A 19,312-nucleotide genomic window follows, 5' to 3' on the forward strand; every position below is an offset into this window, starting at 1 on the left:
ACCTGCTCTAGCTGAATCAGAGGACTACTCCCTCTTTACCCCCAATTCCTAAGGTCAAGTGACACTACCTGATAATGGAATTTATATGGATGACTATTATTTCTCTTTGGTAACCAAAAAGGAAACATTTTTTAATGCAGATCTTATTCATGTTTTTAAAAATTTAACAGGCATATATACCCTCTATTTCCCAAAAATCCCACCCAGCAACCTTGACTTTACCTAGTTATCCTTATGAGGAAGCTGTCCACTTCTTCCAGAACGTTGGGAGACAGGAAAGTGGAGCCATCCGTAGATCCCGGAGAAAGGGACAGTGGAGGCATGTGCTGCAGTGCCTTCCTAGAAGTGTAAAATGTAAAATCAGGACAAACCCAGGCAAAAAATAAATAAATTTAACAGTGTATCAGACAAAAAAGAAATCATCAGAAAGCTTGTCTTGATTAGTCCCTTAAAAACAAACAAAATGTGATACACAACATATACTGCCCTTTTTTCCCCAATCATCATGGTGCTAAGTAGTTAAATGAGGTTTCTTTCTACACATACAATACCAATACTTCACTGCTACTGAAGCTGGTTGTTTTGCCTTATATGTTGTTACTGGGTATTTTTGCCCTAGCAGTTTTTCAAAAGAAGATTTTCAAAGGTACTCTACATTTAAAAATAAATAAGTTTGGCGGTCTTGAGAAGATTTCATTCATTAATGAAAAGCCAACCTCTGCCTCGCCCTCCCCCCTCCCCCCCCCCCCCCCCTTGGGCCCTGGAGTCCAAAGACCTAGATTTAAATTGATCCATCACTGTCTGGGATGGATCATGTACTCAGGGAAGGTTACAATATCCTTATCTATAAAGTGGAAATAATTTTTACAGGTACATTTCACAATATGTCTGTTAGTACTATACAGCATCTGAAAGTGCTTTATCAACATAAAATGTTATATAAATGTGAGCAATTGTTCCCCAAAGATTAGCAGGAATGGCATGTGTGACTGCTTCACAAGAGTGGAGTTGGAGGCATAAACAGGAAACAACAGGGCATCTGGGGCTGAGCTGCTGACTAGGTCTCCGTGATCAATGACCAACAGTCGCTCAGTGACAGACCCTAATGGGTTAGAGAAGAATGAGTATGCCGTGAAGTAACTGGAGAGCAGAGAGAGTAACTTACTGAGTATTGCGCAGCACTGTCTGGACAAAGGCTGGATTTGTCTCCATGGAAGCCGTCACCAGAGATGTCAGAAGGGACCAATACCATATTGCAGAAGCATCTGAGACTGAGACCCCAGACTTCTTAACTCTCTGAAAGCCAACAGCCCTGAGACCATGAATTCTAGTGTCACATCCATCACTAAGACAACGCTTTATGTTAATCTGGACATCTGTCAAGTACAAACAACAAATTTAGCATTGGATTAACTTCTCCAGCAAAGCTAGACTCCCAACTAAAGAAACAGCAAAACAGTAATTCTTATTCCAAATATAAAATTCTGAAGCTACACCTTGATGCCAGAAGTAAATAATGTTTGCAATGAGCTAGTATATAATAAACTTGTCAAAAAAAGCATTGACCAATCTAAGGTAGCATAGGAATAATGTATAAAATGAAGAATGGCCTGCCCTGGCAGGGTGGCTCAGCTGGTTGGCGCTTCGTCCTATACAACAAAAAGGTTGGGGGTTTGATCCCCAGTCAGGATGCATACAGGAGGCAACCAATCAATGCCTATCTTTCACATCAATGTTTCTCCCTCTCTTTTTCCCTTCCCCTATCTCTGAAAATCAATAAAAACATATCCTCAAATGAGGATTAAAAAAAAATTAAAGGTGGCATAAGTATTTTCATCACAAAGCTTCATCAGAATTTATGACTCTAAAAAATTAACACAAACAGCACTTTTAAAATCCTGATTAAATACATAGTAAGAAAATTTACAGATTTTTTTTTCTCGAGTTCTGAAATTTGTATTTAGTTATAAAACAGTAGCTAGGTCATAGAAGTTGTAAGAATTCCTTTTAATAATCAGGTGCGAAAAAATGGCATAGGCATGACCCACTTTTAAGAGCTGTCATTAAATTGCTTATTTGGGTTGGAGAGGAGAAGGTCAGAGTTAAAAAAGACACAACTGAGAGAAAAGACCACAGTATAAAACAGGAAGCTTCAACTCCACAAGTATAACTACTTCTTTCCCTACACAGACTCTACCTCCCTATGCCCCAGTTCCTTTGGGCAAAGTAAGAACACTGCTTTGGGCCCAGGAAAGCTTTAGGAGAAATGAGACAAAACATGAAGCATTCCAGCTGCCTGAATGAAATAAGCCTGGAAAGAAATCTCAGAATTGTGATTATTTCCAAAAGACTATATGTGAAGCAAGATTTTAAGAGTACAAAAATGGAAACACCCTAAATGTCCAATAATAAAAGGAGAGGTTAAAATTAAGGCATATTCATACAATACTAAAGGTATGCATGAATATATGATATGACATGTTAAAAAATTACAAAAGAGCAAGTACAGAATGTCACTATTTTTGTTAAAAGACATGTAGAGATAGATGTAAATATGTTTACACAACCTTTTTTTTTTTTTTTTTTTTAATATATTTTACTGATTTTTTACAGAGAGGAAGGGAGAGAGATAGAGAGCCAGAAACGTCTATGAGAGAGAAACATTGACCAGCCGTCTCCTGCACATCCCCCATTGGGGATGTGCCCACAACCAATGTACATGCCCTTGACCAGAATAGAACCTGGGACCTTTCAGTCCGCAGACTGACGCTCTACCACTGAGCCAAACCAGTTTCGGCACAACCTTTGTTTTTTTAATGTGTGTGTACATGTACACACATCAATATACAAATACAAGAAAAGGTCTGAAAGGATGTACACCAATGAATTCAGTGACAATATCCCTGAGTAGTGGAATTTTCAGTAATTTTTGTTTATCTATATTTTTCTAATTTTCAGTAAGAAAACAAGAATAAAATATTTTTAATTTAGAAAGGCTTTAGCCCTAGCTGGTTTGGATCAGTGGATAGAGCATTGGCCTGTGACTGAAGAGTCCCAGGTTCAATTCTGATCAAGAGCACATGCCCAGGTTGCAGGCTAGATCCCCAGTAGGGGGCACACAGGAGGCAGCTGACTGATAATTCTCTATCATCACTAATGTTTCTATCTCTCCCTCTCCCTTCTTTGAAATCAATAAAAAAAATATATTTTTTAAAAATAGTAAATAAATAAGGCTCTACTCCCCTGGCTGAGTGGCTCAGATGGTTAGAGCATCATGCCATACACGGAAAGGATGTGGATTTGATTCTCAGTCAAGGCACATTCCAAGGTTGCAGGTTCGAAACCCAATTGAGATGAGTATGGGAGGCAACCAATCTCTCCCTCTCTCCCCTCTTCCCTTTTCTCTTTCTCCCTCCCAACCCTCCCCTCTCTCTCAAATGAATAAAAATTAAAACTGTTTTACCGTTTTTCTATTACTTTCAAAAACACTAAACAGATGAAATAATTTCTTGTGCATTATGAGAAGCATACCAAATCTTCAAAGAGAAACTAAAAGCTCTGCCACCTCAGAGGCCTTTGTGCTAAAAAAGATTACTTCCTTTCTTCTTCCCAATCCCATAGTTAGAAGGGCAAGACGCTTCTTGGTTGACTCACAGAGCTGACTGATGTTCGCATTTTCCAGCAGTGTCACGTAGCCGGTGACATTGCTGGGAATGTGCACGTCACGGACTTCCTGCAGATCGCTGGCATTCCTTCCCACGGCTACTGTCACCTGCTGAGGCATGTAGCTCTGGTCAGTAGAAGCCACTGCAATGGATAGGTGCCTAAGGACCACATCTGGCTTCATTTTTAAACTGGAAAAAACGGAAAACAGAAACTACAAATGTTTACATAAGTCAAGAATTGCAGGTTCCACAAGTCTCATCTCCAAGACCTTATACCAGGTATTTGAAATTCCCAAAGACTGATTTTCCTAAAACCAACTTACTTGAAATGCTGGCTATTAGTTTTAAAGTTCTTATGGCTTTTCCCAAATCTCTAAAATTTATTTATCTTCAAGATTAATCTTATATTTCCTTTTAAGCTATTAGTACAAGCAGGAAAGCACAATATAAACATTCTGACAAAATCCATTTACCTGGCAAGAAGCAAATTCTAAACTGCATTCAAAGAACTAAGTATATTTCCTCATCTATAAGTTAGATAAATTATATGGCTAAAGATCATATACACCCTCTATGACAAGACACAACAATTATTTCCATTTCCACCACCTGAAATTAGTCCATTCTCTGAAGGGATAGCTGACATTTTACATAGCAGCTTCAAAACTTCTAGAAATATCAATTCCACTCTGGGATTCCTAACTATCCTCTTCCTCTTCTAAAGTAGCCAACTCAGTTGATACTAATTGTTTTTAATGTACAGGGGGAAAAAATCTTAAAAAGTGAAATCACATCTGATATAAGTACTTGCCCATTATACCATTTTCCTGAGAAACGAGTGAAAAAAAATCTGAAATCAATATCATGTAATATTAATCAAATGCTATTTTCTCCCTTGAAATACCAACCAAAGAAAGTATCTATGTCGCCGGGACCGGTTTGGCTCAAGTGGATAGAGCGTCGGCCTGGGGACTGAAAGGTCCCGGGTTCGATTCCGATCAAGGGCATGTACCTTGGTTGCGGGCGCATCCCCAGTAGGGGGTGTGCAAGAGGCAGCTGATCGATGATTCTCTCTCATCGATATTTCTAACTCTCTATCCCTCTCTCTTCCTTTCTGTGAAAAATCAATAAAATATATTTAAAAAAAAAAAAAAGAAAAGAAAGTATCTATGTTTATGACCATGTGAACCAAGTTACATATTACCTGATGCTTTTACTTGATTATTAAAGCACCTTCATAAATAATCACAATAATAAAAACACAAGGCAGTTAAGTATAAAATATTTTAAATTAAAAAGAAAAAATTTTTTGAATGCACTGATGGGATAAGACAGTGTTTCCCAAAGTGTGGTACGCATACCCCAGGGGTACGGGAAGAGTTTGGTGGGGATATGCACTGCACCGTGATTAGCTGCACCTAATTCTACGTTCTCATGAGTACGAGGGGTACTCAGCATTACGAAAATTATAGAAGGGGTACACATATGTCAAAAGTTTGGGAAACACTGGGATAAGAGAAAGAAAGCAGCTAATTTTCTTGAACTTTCACTCAAAAATTGGTATCATATCACTCACCGAATCCAGTGTGAGCGGGCACTGCCATCTGACTGCCAATAAGATGATGTTTCTCCATTTGTCATCTTGTCAATGTCTGCAGGATTGGAGGATGTTTCTATATAAGCATAGCACTTTGCTATTGACTTGAGCTTATCCATTTCTTGGCTTCCAGTTAGATCTCCAGGGCTTTCTGCAAGAAAAACCAGATTTTATCATATGACATTTCTTTCACTAAGGCAGGGGGGGAAAGGAGGAATCATTTTTAAAAAATATATTTCTTGCCCTAACTGGTTTGGCTAAGTGGATAGAACATTGGCCTTCGGACTGAAGGGTCTCAGGTTTGATTCCGGTCAAGGGCACATTCCTGGGTTGCGGGCTCAATCCCCAGTAGGGGACATGCAGGAGGCAGCCAATCAGCGATTCTTTCTCATCATTGATGCTTCTCTCTCTCTCTCTCCTCTTCTCTTTTCCTCTCTGAAATCAATAAAAATATATTTAAATATATATATATATATATTTTTTATTTTTTTATTTTATCTTTTTACTGATTTCAGAGAGGAAGGAAGAGGGAGAGAGAAATAGAAACATCAATGCTGAGAGAGAATCACTGATCGGCTGCCTCCTGGGGATCGAGCCCACAACCTGGGCATGTGCCCTTGGTCAGAATTGAACCTGGGATTCTTTAGTCCGCAGACCAATGCTCTATCCACTGAGCCAAACTGACTAGGGCAGGAGGAACCATTTAAAATATCTATCTCTTTCCCCAGCTGCCAGTAGGTGCTCAGTCCTTACAAGGAAGTTAAGGTCAAGTTGGTGTGAGGTCCTCACTTCATCTAGCACTCGCCCAACACTTGCCCACACCATGGCCTCCCTCTCAGAGCTCGCCTGCTTCTACTCTGCCCTCATCCTGCATCATGACAGTGACGATGCAAATGTTGAACCTTTCTGACCAGCCTTGTTTGCAAAGGCTCTGACCAACATCGACATCGGGAGCCTCACCTGCAGTGTGGGAGCTGGTGGACCTGCCCCAGCAGGAGGTCCTGCTCCTCCACCACTGCTGCCTCAGACGAGGAGAAGAAAGTGGAGGCAAAGAAAGAAGAATCTGAGGAGTCTGATGATGACATGGGCTTTGGTCTTTTTGACTAAAACTCTTTTGTGACACATGCAATAAAAAGCTGAACACTGGGGGGTGGGGGGTGGGGTGGAATCTAATAGAAATATGCTTGGCACTTGGCCCTAGAAAAAAAAGTTCCTTAAAATCTCCTTCCAAAGAACCCAAACAAATCAGAAACTGGCCAAGGACTGCTCCATGAGCTCATTATAGCACAATACTAAGGTCAATGATGTATTTCAAAACCATGCCAAGAGAAGAAAATGGTATTTTATAATTTAATTTACTTTTCTTTAATTATGAGTGAAACTTCTTAAGCTACTTGTTTGTAAGACATTTGTTTTTCTGAGTATGAGCTTGTCCTACCCTTATCTATTTTCCACTAGGTCATAAATCTTATCAATTTACATATTTCACATACATTATATAATGTGTGTGTGTGTGTGTGTGTGTGTGTATATAATATATACACACACTAGTAATAGGTGATATGTACTGAGTGTATACTGTGAGCTGGGTACTTTTCCATACATGTTTTATGTATTAACCCATTTTGGAGATGAGGAAACTAAGGCCCAAAGAGTTAAGTAATTGCCCAAGATCAGTGTTAGTGAAAAACTGAGTCTGTCATATATTCTTTTTTTTAAATTCTTTATTGTTGAAGGTATTACATGTCTCCTTTTTCCCCCATTGACGTCTCCTAGTCCACCCCCGTCCCATCATAATATTCTTGTTCCCTAGAATGTCATTTGTCTTTTCACTCTGTTTACATTTTTTTGCCGTATAGAAATTTAAATTTGCATATGGTCTAATTTATTAATCTTTTATTTTGTAGTTTCTGAGTTTCCTGTATTGCTTAGAAAGGGTTTTCTATGTCAGGGTTTTTATAAATTGGAAATATTTCCTTCTAATACTCATAAAAGTTTTCTTTTTAGTTGAATTTTTTTATCCCTCTGAAATTTAGTGAATAAAATATGTTAAAATTCTAGTTTTATTTTTTTCTCCAATAGCTAACCAGCTGTCCTAACCCCACATAGTGAGTAATTCATCTTGCCACCTGATCTGTAATACTGACTGCTAGTATATCTGGTACTACATCCCCTCATGTAGTGAACTCTATAAAGTTCCACAGGCCTTTCTATTCACAGTATCAGCTTTTGTTGCCATCACTAAGTGAGTCTACAGTGGCTTCCCTCATTTATTCAACAGCTACTCCTAGAGTACCAATTAAGTGGCAAGCACAGTTCCAGGTGCCAAGGGTAACGAAGTGAACAAGACAGACAAACTACAAGTAAATGATAATGCTAAAACTTCAGATGATGGTAAGTGCTTATTCAGACCACTAGATCTGCAAAAATAATAGTGACCAGAAGGTGAGGAAAAGCCTTCCTGAAGTCCCACCTGAGCAGATACTTGAATGACAAGAAACCAGTGTGTTAAAAAGGAAGGAAGGAAAGAAAGGAGGGAGGAAGGGAGGGAAGGGAAAAGAAAGAAAGGGTGAGCAGATGACATTCTTATGTGACAAACTGGTCACTATTACATTTTAACAAATAACGGCAGGGAGAAGGAGTGGCTCATCTGTTATTAAATACTACATTTGAAAGAAAGGATGATAGAATTTTCAGGACTCCCCCTCACATACACGTACCTTTTTCTTTTTGTACCAGTTCATCCAGAGACTCCTTCAGGACAGAAGCCCTCATGGTGCACATGTTATTGCAGTGGTCCAACATGGGGTAGGGGATGACCACACTCGAGAGCCGATTGCGATGCAAAAAGCGCAGTATCATTGACGAGTGAACACCCAGCCCTTCCTTGGACTCCGAAAAAATGTCTATGAAACCTAAACAGACAAAATCCATTTTTAGTGTTTTCAGGAACCCTCCACAATAGTTTCCACATCCCCTGCCTGGTGGCCTATCTGAAATGGCTGAATTAAAAGCAGCCAGTAAGAATCTTCATTGAGCCCAAACTGGTTTGGCTCAGTGGACAGAGCGTCGGCTTGTGTACTGAAAGGTCCCAGGTTCGATTCCGATCAAGGGCATGTACACTGATTGCGGGCACATCCCTGGTAGGGGGTGTGCAGGAGGCAGCTGGTCAATGTTTCTCTCTCATCAATGTTTCTAGCTCTCTATTCCTCTCCCTTCCTCTCTGTAAAAAAATCAATAAAATATATTATTAAAAAAAAAAAAAAGAATCTTCATTGAGCCCTGGCAGGTGTGGCTTACCTGAGTTGTAGGTTCCATCCCGCACTAGGGCACATGCAGGAGGCAACCAATTGATGTGTATCTTTCACATCGATGTTTCTCTCTCCCTTCCTCCCTCCCTCTCTTCCAGTCTCTCTAAAAAATTAGTGGAAATAATATCCTCAGGTGAGCATTAACAACACCAACAACGAAATTCACTGATATTTTCAGCTTTAATCATTTAAAAATCTGAACGAGTTTTAATAAATAAACCAATGGTATTCTCAATTTAAAAATTAATTTCATTTGAGTTATACAGAATTTTAGAAGACTTAGAAGAATCTAGATTATTTATTTCAACCCAAACTTAAAAAAATTTTAAGTAGTTAAATACTAACTAGAAATTTTTTTAAAGTTTTGCATATAGAATATGGGCCAGGAATAGCTTACTGCATTAGAGAGCAAAAGCATAACAGCTTTAATACTAAGCTAAATAAGACAATGGTAATAATACAACCACTCCCCTGGCCACAATTTCTGATAGCATTTTATAGTTTACCAGGTGCTTCCACACACATGCTCTCATTTGGTCCTCACAGTGAGGTTAGAGGAGGGACAGGAGAGCACCAAAATTATTGGTATCCTTGTTATGCAACTGAGGAAAACGAGGTTCGGGTGACACCAAGACAAAAAAAAAGGTGGGGGAGGGGAGGACTGGGAATACCCTTTTACACTGTCTCCAAGTGCTCCTTCCACCATTAGTTTTCTCTTTCCCATGGGACTCTGCCAGACTCTGTGCCATCTGTCCTTCCCTCTGCCACTGTACAGACTCTGACCTCAACATCTCCCGTTCATACACCTGCCCAGATTTTCTAAGTGGCTCCCCTTGCCGCCCTTTGTCTGACATTAACCCAAGTAATCAAGTAAAAACACAAAATGGACCATGTCTCCTCCTGTTTAAAAGCCTTTCACGATTCCCCATAACCTACAATAAGATGCCTTGAACTGAGGTGCCCAGAAGCCAAAAGAATGTTAGGGCCAAGTGAGAGAGGATACACATGACAGCTCTGCCTGGAGCTCAGATACACTTGTTCATCTGTGGGGTTTTCTTCTCTTTTTCCATTTTCTAGTAAATCATAACATATGTTACAAAAAGTACATATAAGTGTATCACTTAATGAGGTTCCACAAACTAAACACACCCAGAGCAAAACTCCAGAAGTCTGTAGGAGAAACTGTTTTTAAGTGTAAAACAAGCAGATATGCTAGAGCGGATGAAACTTTGCATTAGTTTTTAAGATAAAACATGAAGCTGAGGAGAAATTTTGCACTTGAAGCAGCTCATTTTGATTATGCCCCTTCACAAACCCTGAATGCACTGCTTTGACCCCCCCAAGTCAAAAGTTCATGCCATCCCTTGCCCTCCTTTTACAGTTGTCTTTTCTTAGCAGATTCCCACCGTAATGCCAAATCTCACGTATGACCCTGCTGGTGCTGCACTGACTTCCCAGGACCCATGAGAAAAAACAGACAGATGCTTGTGATGAGAAGTATTTTTCATCTGTTGGAACAAGCAATAGATTCGGTAAAGGTGTGTTTCTCATTTAAATTCTAAGCACTGCCCTGGCTGGTGTGGTTCAGTTAGTTGAGCATCGTCCTGTGCACTGAGGGGCCCTTTTGGATTCCAGATCAGGGCAAATGTCCTGCTTGCAGGCTCGATCCCTAGTAGGGAATATGTGGGAGGCAGCCAACTGGTGTTTCTCTCTCTCCCTCTCCCTTCCCTCTCTGACTGAAAATCAATAAAAATGTATTAAAAAAAAAAAAAATCTAAGCACCAGTACAATGAGATATAAAAGGAACAAGTTTCAGTCTGGATTTGAAAAAGGGACCAGGAAACTGAAATCCCACCAAAGAGGTGGCTCAGCTTACTAAGGTTTGTTCTAAGACTGTGATAAAACAATTCTCTTAAGTTGGGTACTGACAGAACATTGTAAGTAGAAAGTCCTAAGCCTTGAGATCTGGAGCCCCAATTTTCCTAACCTAATCTCCCCCTCTTCCCACAGTCACCTAGAGCAACAGTGCACAAAGTGTCATCTGTTGGTGGATTCCCTGGTCTCTCCTTCCTCCTCTCTCCTCCCAAAATATCTCTTTGAGGTGTTCAAATAAAGTTCCTGATGCTGTCACAAGCTAGTAATGCAAAAGTGTGAGTAATACGTAAATGCCAAGATATAAGATAGCTAAACATAACTCAAAACATAATTTTAATTGCCATGAGAATAGGAAAAAGTTAATATGCAAGGCTTCCTATAAAATTATATAATTAAATTTTATAAAAATTATATAATTAAAGACAATTTCAGGGAGAATGGAAATATGCATTCTTCGGTGGAATACAGAAACCAGTCTTTCCTTGCTTAACACATCAGCAGCAGTAAGCCAGAGGTCAAGGGCAATCAGATTTACAATTATGTATCAATCAAATCTTCCTTGGTCGCTGACCTAACTTGACTCTGTACTAAGTATTATGATTCCAAGGGCACAAAGCAGGAAAACTTCTTAGATAAGACAATCAGAGACTAAAAGGATGGTGTGTAAAGTTTTTTTTTTTCTTCCTCTTTAAAATTTGCTTTCTCACTGAGGGGAAAAAAAAAGGTAATTTTCTTATGGTTCTGTTTTCTGGGCCCCCAAAACAAACCATACAAGAGCAAAGTTTTTCCATATGTACAATGTAGAAAAAATATTGCTTAATTTCAAGCTATTTTTATTCTTACTTAAAGTTCAGGGTGACAGCTTTCTAAAAAAAACACACTGAGTGTCTACCATGTGCCAAATTATGTACTAAATGTGAGGACACAGCAGAAATAAAAGGTCCCTACCCTCACAGAGCTCACAGTATAAGAGTAAAGATAGGCATTTAACAAATAATTGCTTAGCAGCTAAGTGTTTCCCAAACTTTTGACATATGGGTACCCCTTCTATAATTTTCGTAACGCTGAGTACCCCTCGTACTCATGAGAACGTAGAATTAGGCGCAGCTAAGCACAGTGCAGTGCATACCCCCACCAAACTCTTCCCGTACCTCTGGGGGTACACTTTGGGAAACATTGAATTACACTGCTACTATGTTGCAAAAAAAGAAATGCAGGATGCTAGGAGAAAATACAATAGGGGCCAGGAAAGGCTTCAAGAGAATAAAATAAAGAAATCTGCTAAGAGCGGTAGTCTCATGACAGAGATTCATAAAAATTGTAGAACTGCTCAGCCATCACTGTATTGGGGGACAAAAGAAATGATTACATTGAACAGTGGTAATTCAGGTCATGTGCCTTATGAAGTACCTTTATTTCACAGGCCCCGCAAGCTTGCCTAATTACAACCCATGAAACTGCAAAGTTCATTTTGGCTCAAAGAGAGTGCCCTTTAGCGTTAGGCGCTCAGAGGAAGGCCTTATACCTGGGACAAGAGAACAAGCCTGAAGTTGTCTGATGATGTGACTCAGTTCCCCCTGAAGATTAGCTCCACTGGAATTCTTGAGGGCCTCCAACATGCTCTCAGCATCAACAGTGCCATCACCTTCAGCATCAAACTGGGCAAAGGCCTACAAAAAAAGAGATGCAAGAAAATCAAGCTCCAAATTCTGGGGGGAAAATTTTTTTTAACAAAACTTAAATTTTTTTTAATTGATTTGAGAAACATCAATTTGTTCCACTTATTTATGCGTTTATTGGTTGCTTCTTTTATGTGCCCTTACCAGAAATTGAACTCTCAATCTTGGTATTTCTTTTTTTTTTTTTTTTTAATATATTTTATTGAGTTTTTGCAGAGAGGAAGGGAGAGAGATAGAGAGCTAGAAACGTCGATGAGAGAGAAACATTGACCAGCTGCCTCCTTGCACACCCCCCACCGGGGATGTGCCCGCAACCAATGTGCATGCCCTTGACTGGAATTGAACCTGGGACCTTTCAGTCCGCAGACCGATGCTCTACCAGTGAGCCAAACCAGCTTCGGCTCAACCTTGGTATTTCGAGATGATGTTCTATCAACTGAGCTACCCGGCAAGGGCCCACAATTCTTAAGGCCAATCATTTTTGTTGTTGTTGGGTGATTCCCTCTGTGTCATTCAAAGAACAAATGAATTCAGGATAGTAATTCACTGTGCTTTGCAGATATATGTATATAAGTATTACTACATGTATTTACAATTTTATCATCTCATCTCTATTTCAAAAGAGTACTCCAAAATAATTTAAGAAAAAAGTAACCAATACAAAATTTTTCACCTGGTTACAAAGTGCCAAATACACAGCTAGAATTAGAAAGAACTGGCTTAGAGTAACACCTCAGCTAAGATGGACTTTTCCTTTTAAATACTCTTCTGACATATCTACTTCACAGCCCTGTTTTCGCTGACCTTTAACCATAATCCAACTTGCTCTTTATCCATGTTAGGGCCATTTGAGGAACTGAGTACAGCATAGGATTTGGTTTGAATCCTGCTCTGTCACTACCTAGTTATGTGACTTTATACTTATTTCTTTACCTCCATAAGCCTCAGCTTCTTGATCTGAAATATCACCAAACTCACAGGCTGCTGCCTGGATTAAGTAACAGGTGAACAGAGCCCAACAGTGAAAGCCCAGCAGCATTCCAAGTGTTTCCCTTCTCCTGTCCAGTCTACAATGTTACCCCTCCATAGCTTCTGACCCCGGTCCCTCTTATCCTATATGAGAGGAATATGCTAATTATACTAATTATCCATTATGCCATGAGGCATAGCAACTGACCAACCGACCGCATAACGACCATCACGGATCTGCAAGAAGGTGGGGCAGCGAACTACAAGTGGGCAGTGGAGAGCTGCCAGAGGTGGAGAGGTACAGGAGGGGGAGAGCTACAAGAGGGGGAGCGCTACAGGAGGGGGAGAGCTACAGAAGGGGGAGAGCTACAGGAGGGGGAGAGCTACAGGAGGGGGCAGGGCAGCAAGCTATGAGGGGAGGCGGGGGGAGCTATAGGAGGGCAACAGAGAGCTACTGGCACACGGATTCGTGCGCAGGCCTACTATTGATAGTATCCTATAAGACTTTCCTCATTTGGTAACTGCCCCTATTCCCAGCTCTCAAATCCTCTCATCAGTGGCTTCTTTCCTTCTGCTCACTCACTCACTGATACCCTCACCAGGAAATACTTCAGGAGTCTTCTATCCTCTCTTCTAAGCAATCCCCTCTCTTCTCTAAAACTCCTGCTCCTTTTCCTTATTTTCCTCCTTCATATATATGAAAATGTCCTACTGAGATTTCAAACTAATACAAATATCCCTATTTCCATCACAGACCTCTGAACAATGCAATGTGTAATAGAAACATATACAATCCCTTGTGTTTGGATCCAAAAACCAAGGACATAAATGCAGGATGGGGGACAGAGATTGGAAGCAATATGTGAGAAGGTTCTAGGTATTCTTTTTGCCTCTACTCAAGGTGACAAGATTATCCAAAAAGTTAATAGGGTTAAAGACTATACTAATCTACACTAATAAAAGAGTAAGATGCAAATTGACCGTACCTTCACAACTCCCACCAACCAATCAGGAGTATGCAAACTAACCCAACAAAGATGGTGGGTTAATTGCATACGCAGGCGCCTAGCGGCTGGGGGTGGGACATTTGCATTACCACAGGCATTCTGCACCACCCCAGCCACTCTGGGCCTCTGGGCAGTGTGGGAAGGTGGAAAAATGGCTCCAGGCCAGAGCAAAAAGGCAGCTCCAGCCGGAGCGAAGGCCCATTCTCGCATGAATCTTTGTGCATCGGGCCTCTATTCTAGGTATAATGTTCTAAAGGAGAGAAGATATACTATTCTTTTCTGTTAGACCAAATAAAAGAGACTGAGTTTAGTTTTGAAGCTACACACCAAAAGGAAGAGAGTTACAGGCCAGTTGTTTTGTAGAGCATTTCTCAACTTGGGCTGTGTGATGCTTCCTCATGATTAGATTCAGGTTATGCTTTCTTAGCAGGAATACCACAGAAGAGATCAGAGGAAAGAGATCATAATGGAGAGACTAGAAATTCCCTATGAGGAACAGCTGAAGGACTGTGAAATCTCTGGTGTGGAGAAAACATGCCCGAGAGTAACAGAATCCTTCTCTTCAACTATCAGATGCGTTGTCATAGGAAGGAGCCATGAAAATTAAGGTCCCTAGATAGAGATCAGAGAGAAAAGCTCATCATAAAGACAAACTTGTATGCTGTCAGTGGGTATGAAGATGGATTAGGAGGCTCTGGGAAGGAATACCCACTCCATCCCTTAAGGATTCAGAGCAACAGCTGGACAACAAGCCATCAGGAGTGTTCAAAGAAGTTAACACTGAACAAATGCATTTACCTCTGCTCCCTCTTGAAATCCCACTAAGACGATATTATAAAGTGATGTTAAAGAACAAGGACAAAGAAGAAAAGAGGATGCAATAGCAACAAAATTTTGGAAGATGGGAAGCAGATGGATGAGTAGTAACTGAGTTGGTTACCCCCAGAAAGTGGAATCCTAAACTGGACTGGGCAAAGAGCTTTACACTGCAAAGCTCCAAAAGACTTGGGAGTTGGTAGCAGTAGCTACTGCTTAAAGTGGCGGTATTACTATTTGAAAAAAACAGTAACTGATTGGATAAACACTTATTTTAAGGAATTGATAGGATTTTCTTTTTGACAGGAAATGGGTGATAGACTGTGTATATTTTTTATTTTTTTATTTTTATTTTTTTAAAAATATATTTTATTGATTTTTTACAGAGTGGAAGGGAGAGAGATAGAGAGCCAGAAACGTCGATGAGAGAGAAACATCGACCAGCCGCCTCCTGCACACCCCCCACAAGGGTTGTGCCCGCAACCAACGCACATGCCCTTGACCGGAATCGAACCCGGGACCCTTCAGTCCGCAGACTGACGCTCTACCACTGAGCCAAACCGGTTTCGGCAGATTGTGTATATTTTTTAAAAGAGGTCTCTGTTTAAGAGATATGTAATGAAATATTTATGAATTAAATGAATTATTTGTGAATGAAAAAAATTGCTTCAAGATAATTTGGAGGAAAAGTAGGTGGTGTTTAGATGAAATAAAATTGGCCTTTTTATTGGTAACTTTTAAAACTGGTTTACACATATGTGGGAATTCATTCTCTTATTTGTACTTTAAAATTTTCCACTATAGGAAAAAAAAACCAGATTCCCAGATTCCCAAATCTTCTTCCCAATCTTGGCAGAAGTTTGATTCTCTGGAGAGAACAGTACAGAACATCTCTGGATTGGAAAATACCAGGCACAGTTGAAAATGTGACTACTACACTGAAAATAGGGGAATTCGTGTTTTCAGGCAAAATATTTAAGACTCAACTTTCCCTTAGGGCTCCTAGAATGCTTTTAGCCAGTCTCATACCCTCCAGACATGAGACTTGAAAGAGTCTTCCCTGGGGGACCTGAGAAGCCAGGAGAACAGACCTACAGATGCTGGCACTGGCGGGCTTCCAGCCAATTCATTTCAGAGTGAGGGTCACTGGTCACCAGCGATGGGCATAGAGCATCAGCCTTTTTATTCCCCCATTCTTTTTTTTCTTTTTCTTTTTCTTTCAGTTGTCAAGATTTTCCACCCTTTTGTCTTTCACGACCTTGACATACTTGATGAGTTACAGGCCAGTTGTTTTGTAGAGCACTTCTCAACTTGGGCTGTGTGAAGATTAGATTCCTTCTCCTTCCTCACGATTAGATTCAGGTTATGCCTTCTTAGGAGGAATACCACAGAAGTGACCCTGTGATCTTGGTACATAGTATCAGGAGTTGATTTGTTCCATTACCATTGAAGTTACCTTTAATGACTTGGTTAAGATAATGTCTGCCAGGTTTCTGCATTTTAAAATAGCTATTTGGGGGGTTCATTTGAGATCTTGCTCTCTGGCATATGTTGTCATTTTAGCTCAAATAAACTCTTAAAATCCTCATAGAACAAGCTTGCAAACAGCAGACTACCCACCCCGCATCTGGCTTATGAATCTGAGTCAGGCTCCTCAGGGGCACCATCCATGCTTTTTTCCATCAGAAACCAGGGATGAGGCCACATATGTGTCCTGCATGTGTGTAGGTTGCAATGAACTTCTCAGATGGTGGAGGGGCAATCCCACAGTGGAGCAGAGTGGCTCCGTTTGTGCCACTGAGAGGAGCACGGGGTACCTTTAGTCCCCCATTTATTTATTTATTTATTTATTTATTTATTTATTTATTTATTTATTTAATATACTAGAGGCCCAATGCACGAAGATTCGTGCAAGAACAGGCCTTTCTTCCCCTGGCTGCAGCACCGGCTTCCCTCCGGCACCCAGGACCCAGGCCTTCGTTCGGACCACCGCCTTCTGTCTTCACTCCAGCTGAAGCCACCTTCTTTTTTTTTTTTTTTTTTTTGTAATATTTTAATCAACAAATAAATAAATCAGAAAAAAAGATCATATTCACATAAGAACACTTTTTTTTTTTTGGCATTGAAGATACCTAAATTCAAATTCTGTTTCTATTACTTCATAACTATATGACTTTAAGCATGTTTTTTATTTTTTTTTTTTTTACTTTTTAAAATATTTTATTGATTTTTTTTAATAAATTTTTATTGTTCATATTATTACAAATGTTCCTTTTTTCCCCCCCTCACCATTGCTCTCCTCCACCAGGTTTCCACCCCACCCTCTGCCCTTTCCCCACTCCCCATTGTCCTCATCCATAGGTGCACAGTTTATGTTCAGTCTCTTCCCACGCCCCCCTCTCCCCTTTTCCCCAAGAATCATCAGTTCACTCCCCTTCCATACCTCTGATTCTATTATATTCAACAGTTACTATTGTTCATCAGATTTTTTTTTTTAATTTCCTTGGTTTTTAGATTCACTTGTTGATAGTTACGTATTTGTTGTTCATAATTTTTATCTTTGTTTACTTTCTCTTCTGAAAGAACCCCCTTCAGCAATTCATATAATTCTGGTTTGGTGGTGATGAACTCCTTCAGCTTTTTTTTATTAGTGAAGCTCTTTATCTGACCTTCGATTCTGAGTGATAGCTTTGCTGGATAGATTATCTTTGGCTGTAGGTTCTTACTATTCATCACCTTGAATATTTCTTGCCATTCCCTTCTGGCCTGCATGGTTTCTGTTGAGACGTCAGCTGACAATCGTATAGGTGCTCCTTTATATGTAACTACCTTCTTTGCTCTTGCTTCTTTTAATATTCTCTCTTTGTCTTTTGCTCTTGGAATTTTAATTATGAGGTGTCTTGGTGTGGTCCTCTTTGGATTCCTTTTGTTTGGAGTTCTGTGCGCTTCCTGGACTTGTAAGTCTAATTCTTTCACCAGGTGGGGGAAGTTTTCTGTCACTATTTCTTTCAGTATGTTTTCGATATCTTGCTCTGTCTCATCTTCTGGGACCCCCATAATTCTGATGTTGGTTCGCTTGAAGTTGTCCCAGAGGTTTCTTACATTATTTTCAATTTTTTGGATTCTCTTGCCTTCTAGCTTCTGTGGAGGAGTGTCTTCTGGCTCTTTATGTTCCAAATCTTTGACTTGATTCTTACGATCTTCCCTTTTGTTTTTAGGACTCTGTAAAATATGTTTTATTTCAGACAATGTATTCTTTATTTCTTGTTGTTCCCTTATCATTTCTTGATGATCTCTTTTCATATCCTCATAGGTCTTATCCATCTTTTCTAGGAAATTCTTGAAAAACCTTATAAGCGTAGATTTGAACTCTATATCCAGACGCTTTTTGTCCTCCATTTCTTTCGTTTGTGATTTATCTTGTTGTTGCATTTCCCAGTTACAGATGGGGCGAGGTTTCAGGGTGGAGCCTGCAGCTTTGGCTTCCGTCAGCCCCGCCCTATGCGGGTCCTTCAGTACTCGCTGCCAGCACCTCTGAGAGAAAGGTGCCCTCAATTTTCGCCTGCTGCCAAACAGTCTATGCTCTCCCACAATGAGCCCGGTATTGGGGTTCAGTTCAGTTTGAAGTGGAGTTGGAGGAGGCGTTCAGAGCAGTCTGGAGCCCCAGTCTCCTTCCGGCCAGGGCAATCCTGCGGCACAGAGGACCGTCCCTTCTCTGCGCGCACTGTGCGCGCCGCCGCCGGGACCTCCTTTCGCCGCGGCTTCCCCAGGTACCGCCTTACAGCCGAGGTCCCGCCTTACAGCCGGGGTCCCGCCTTACAGCCCGGCTCCCTATGGATGAGCCTTGGTCTCCAGGGTCTGGGGAACTGGGGTTCAGAGCAGTCGGGGGCCTAGCGCAGTTGGAGTTTTATCTCCTTTCTGCTAGGGAACGCCCGCCAGGCACTCCGTCTCCCCCTCCTCTCTGGCTCCGTCCTCTCCGCGTACCTTGGGCTTTTCCAGCTCCTCCGCGCCTCCTTCTGGTTTTGTCCTTGTGAAGCCACCTTCTGCCTTTGCTCTGGCCCTGCCGCCCTCCTGTAGCTCCCCCCACTCCCCTACATCCCCCTCATAGCAAGCGTCCCGTCCCAGCTGCTCTGCACATCAATTTGCATATTCCCTCCTTATTGGCTGTGGGCGCCGCCATCTTTGTGACAGTCAATTTGCATATTCCATATTTATTAGATAGTATCTTTATTGGTTTCAGAGAGGAAGGGAGAGAGATAGAAACATCAATGATAAGAGAATCATTGATTGGCTGCCTCCTGTATGTCCCCTACTGGGGATCAAGCCCATAATCTGGGCATGTGCCCTTGACAGGAATTGAACCTGAGACCCTTCAGTCTGCAGATTGATGCTC

At 40.8% G+C, this 19,312-nt stretch overlaps 1 protein-coding gene and 1 pseudogene across 3 annotated transcripts in view; one reads left to right on the plus strand and one right to left on the minus strand.

Annotated features, from left to right (window-relative positions):
- The window catches only part of ZZEF1 (zinc finger ZZ-type and EF-hand domain containing 1), a 109,857-nt gene that overhangs the window by 77,548 nt on the left and 12,997 nt on the right, over window positions 1-19,312 (minus strand). For both annotated transcript variants that reach the window (XM_084862799.1, XM_084862798.1), the window contains exons 2-7: window positions 11,974-12,118; window positions 7,983-8,177; window positions 5,242-5,413; window positions 3,655-3,854; window positions 1,166-1,376; window positions 223-339 (exon numbers count right to left, since the gene is read on the minus strand). In XM_084862799.1, coding sequence (XP_084718925.1) covers window positions 223-339; window positions 1,166-1,376; window positions 3,655-3,854; window positions 5,242-5,413; window positions 7,983-8,177; window positions 11,974-12,118 — 1,040 coding nt within the window. The remainder of the gene's footprint in view (window positions 1-222; window positions 340-1,165; window positions 1,377-3,654; window positions 3,855-5,241; window positions 5,414-7,982; window positions 8,178-11,973; window positions 12,119-19,312) is intronic.
- Window positions 6,086-6,407, plus strand: LOC311611176 (large ribosomal subunit protein P1-like; annotated as a pseudogene). The gene is made up of 2 exons: window positions 6,086-6,143; window positions 6,177-6,407. The product of its transcript is annotated as a large ribosomal subunit protein P1-like (transcript).

The sequence above is a fragment of the Pipistrellus hanaki genome, assembly GCF_964339955.1.
Source record: "Pipistrellus hanaki genome assembly, chromosome: 16".
Taxonomy (NCBI): Eukaryota; Metazoa; Chordata; class Mammalia; order Chiroptera; family Vespertilionidae; genus Pipistrellus; species Pipistrellus hanaki.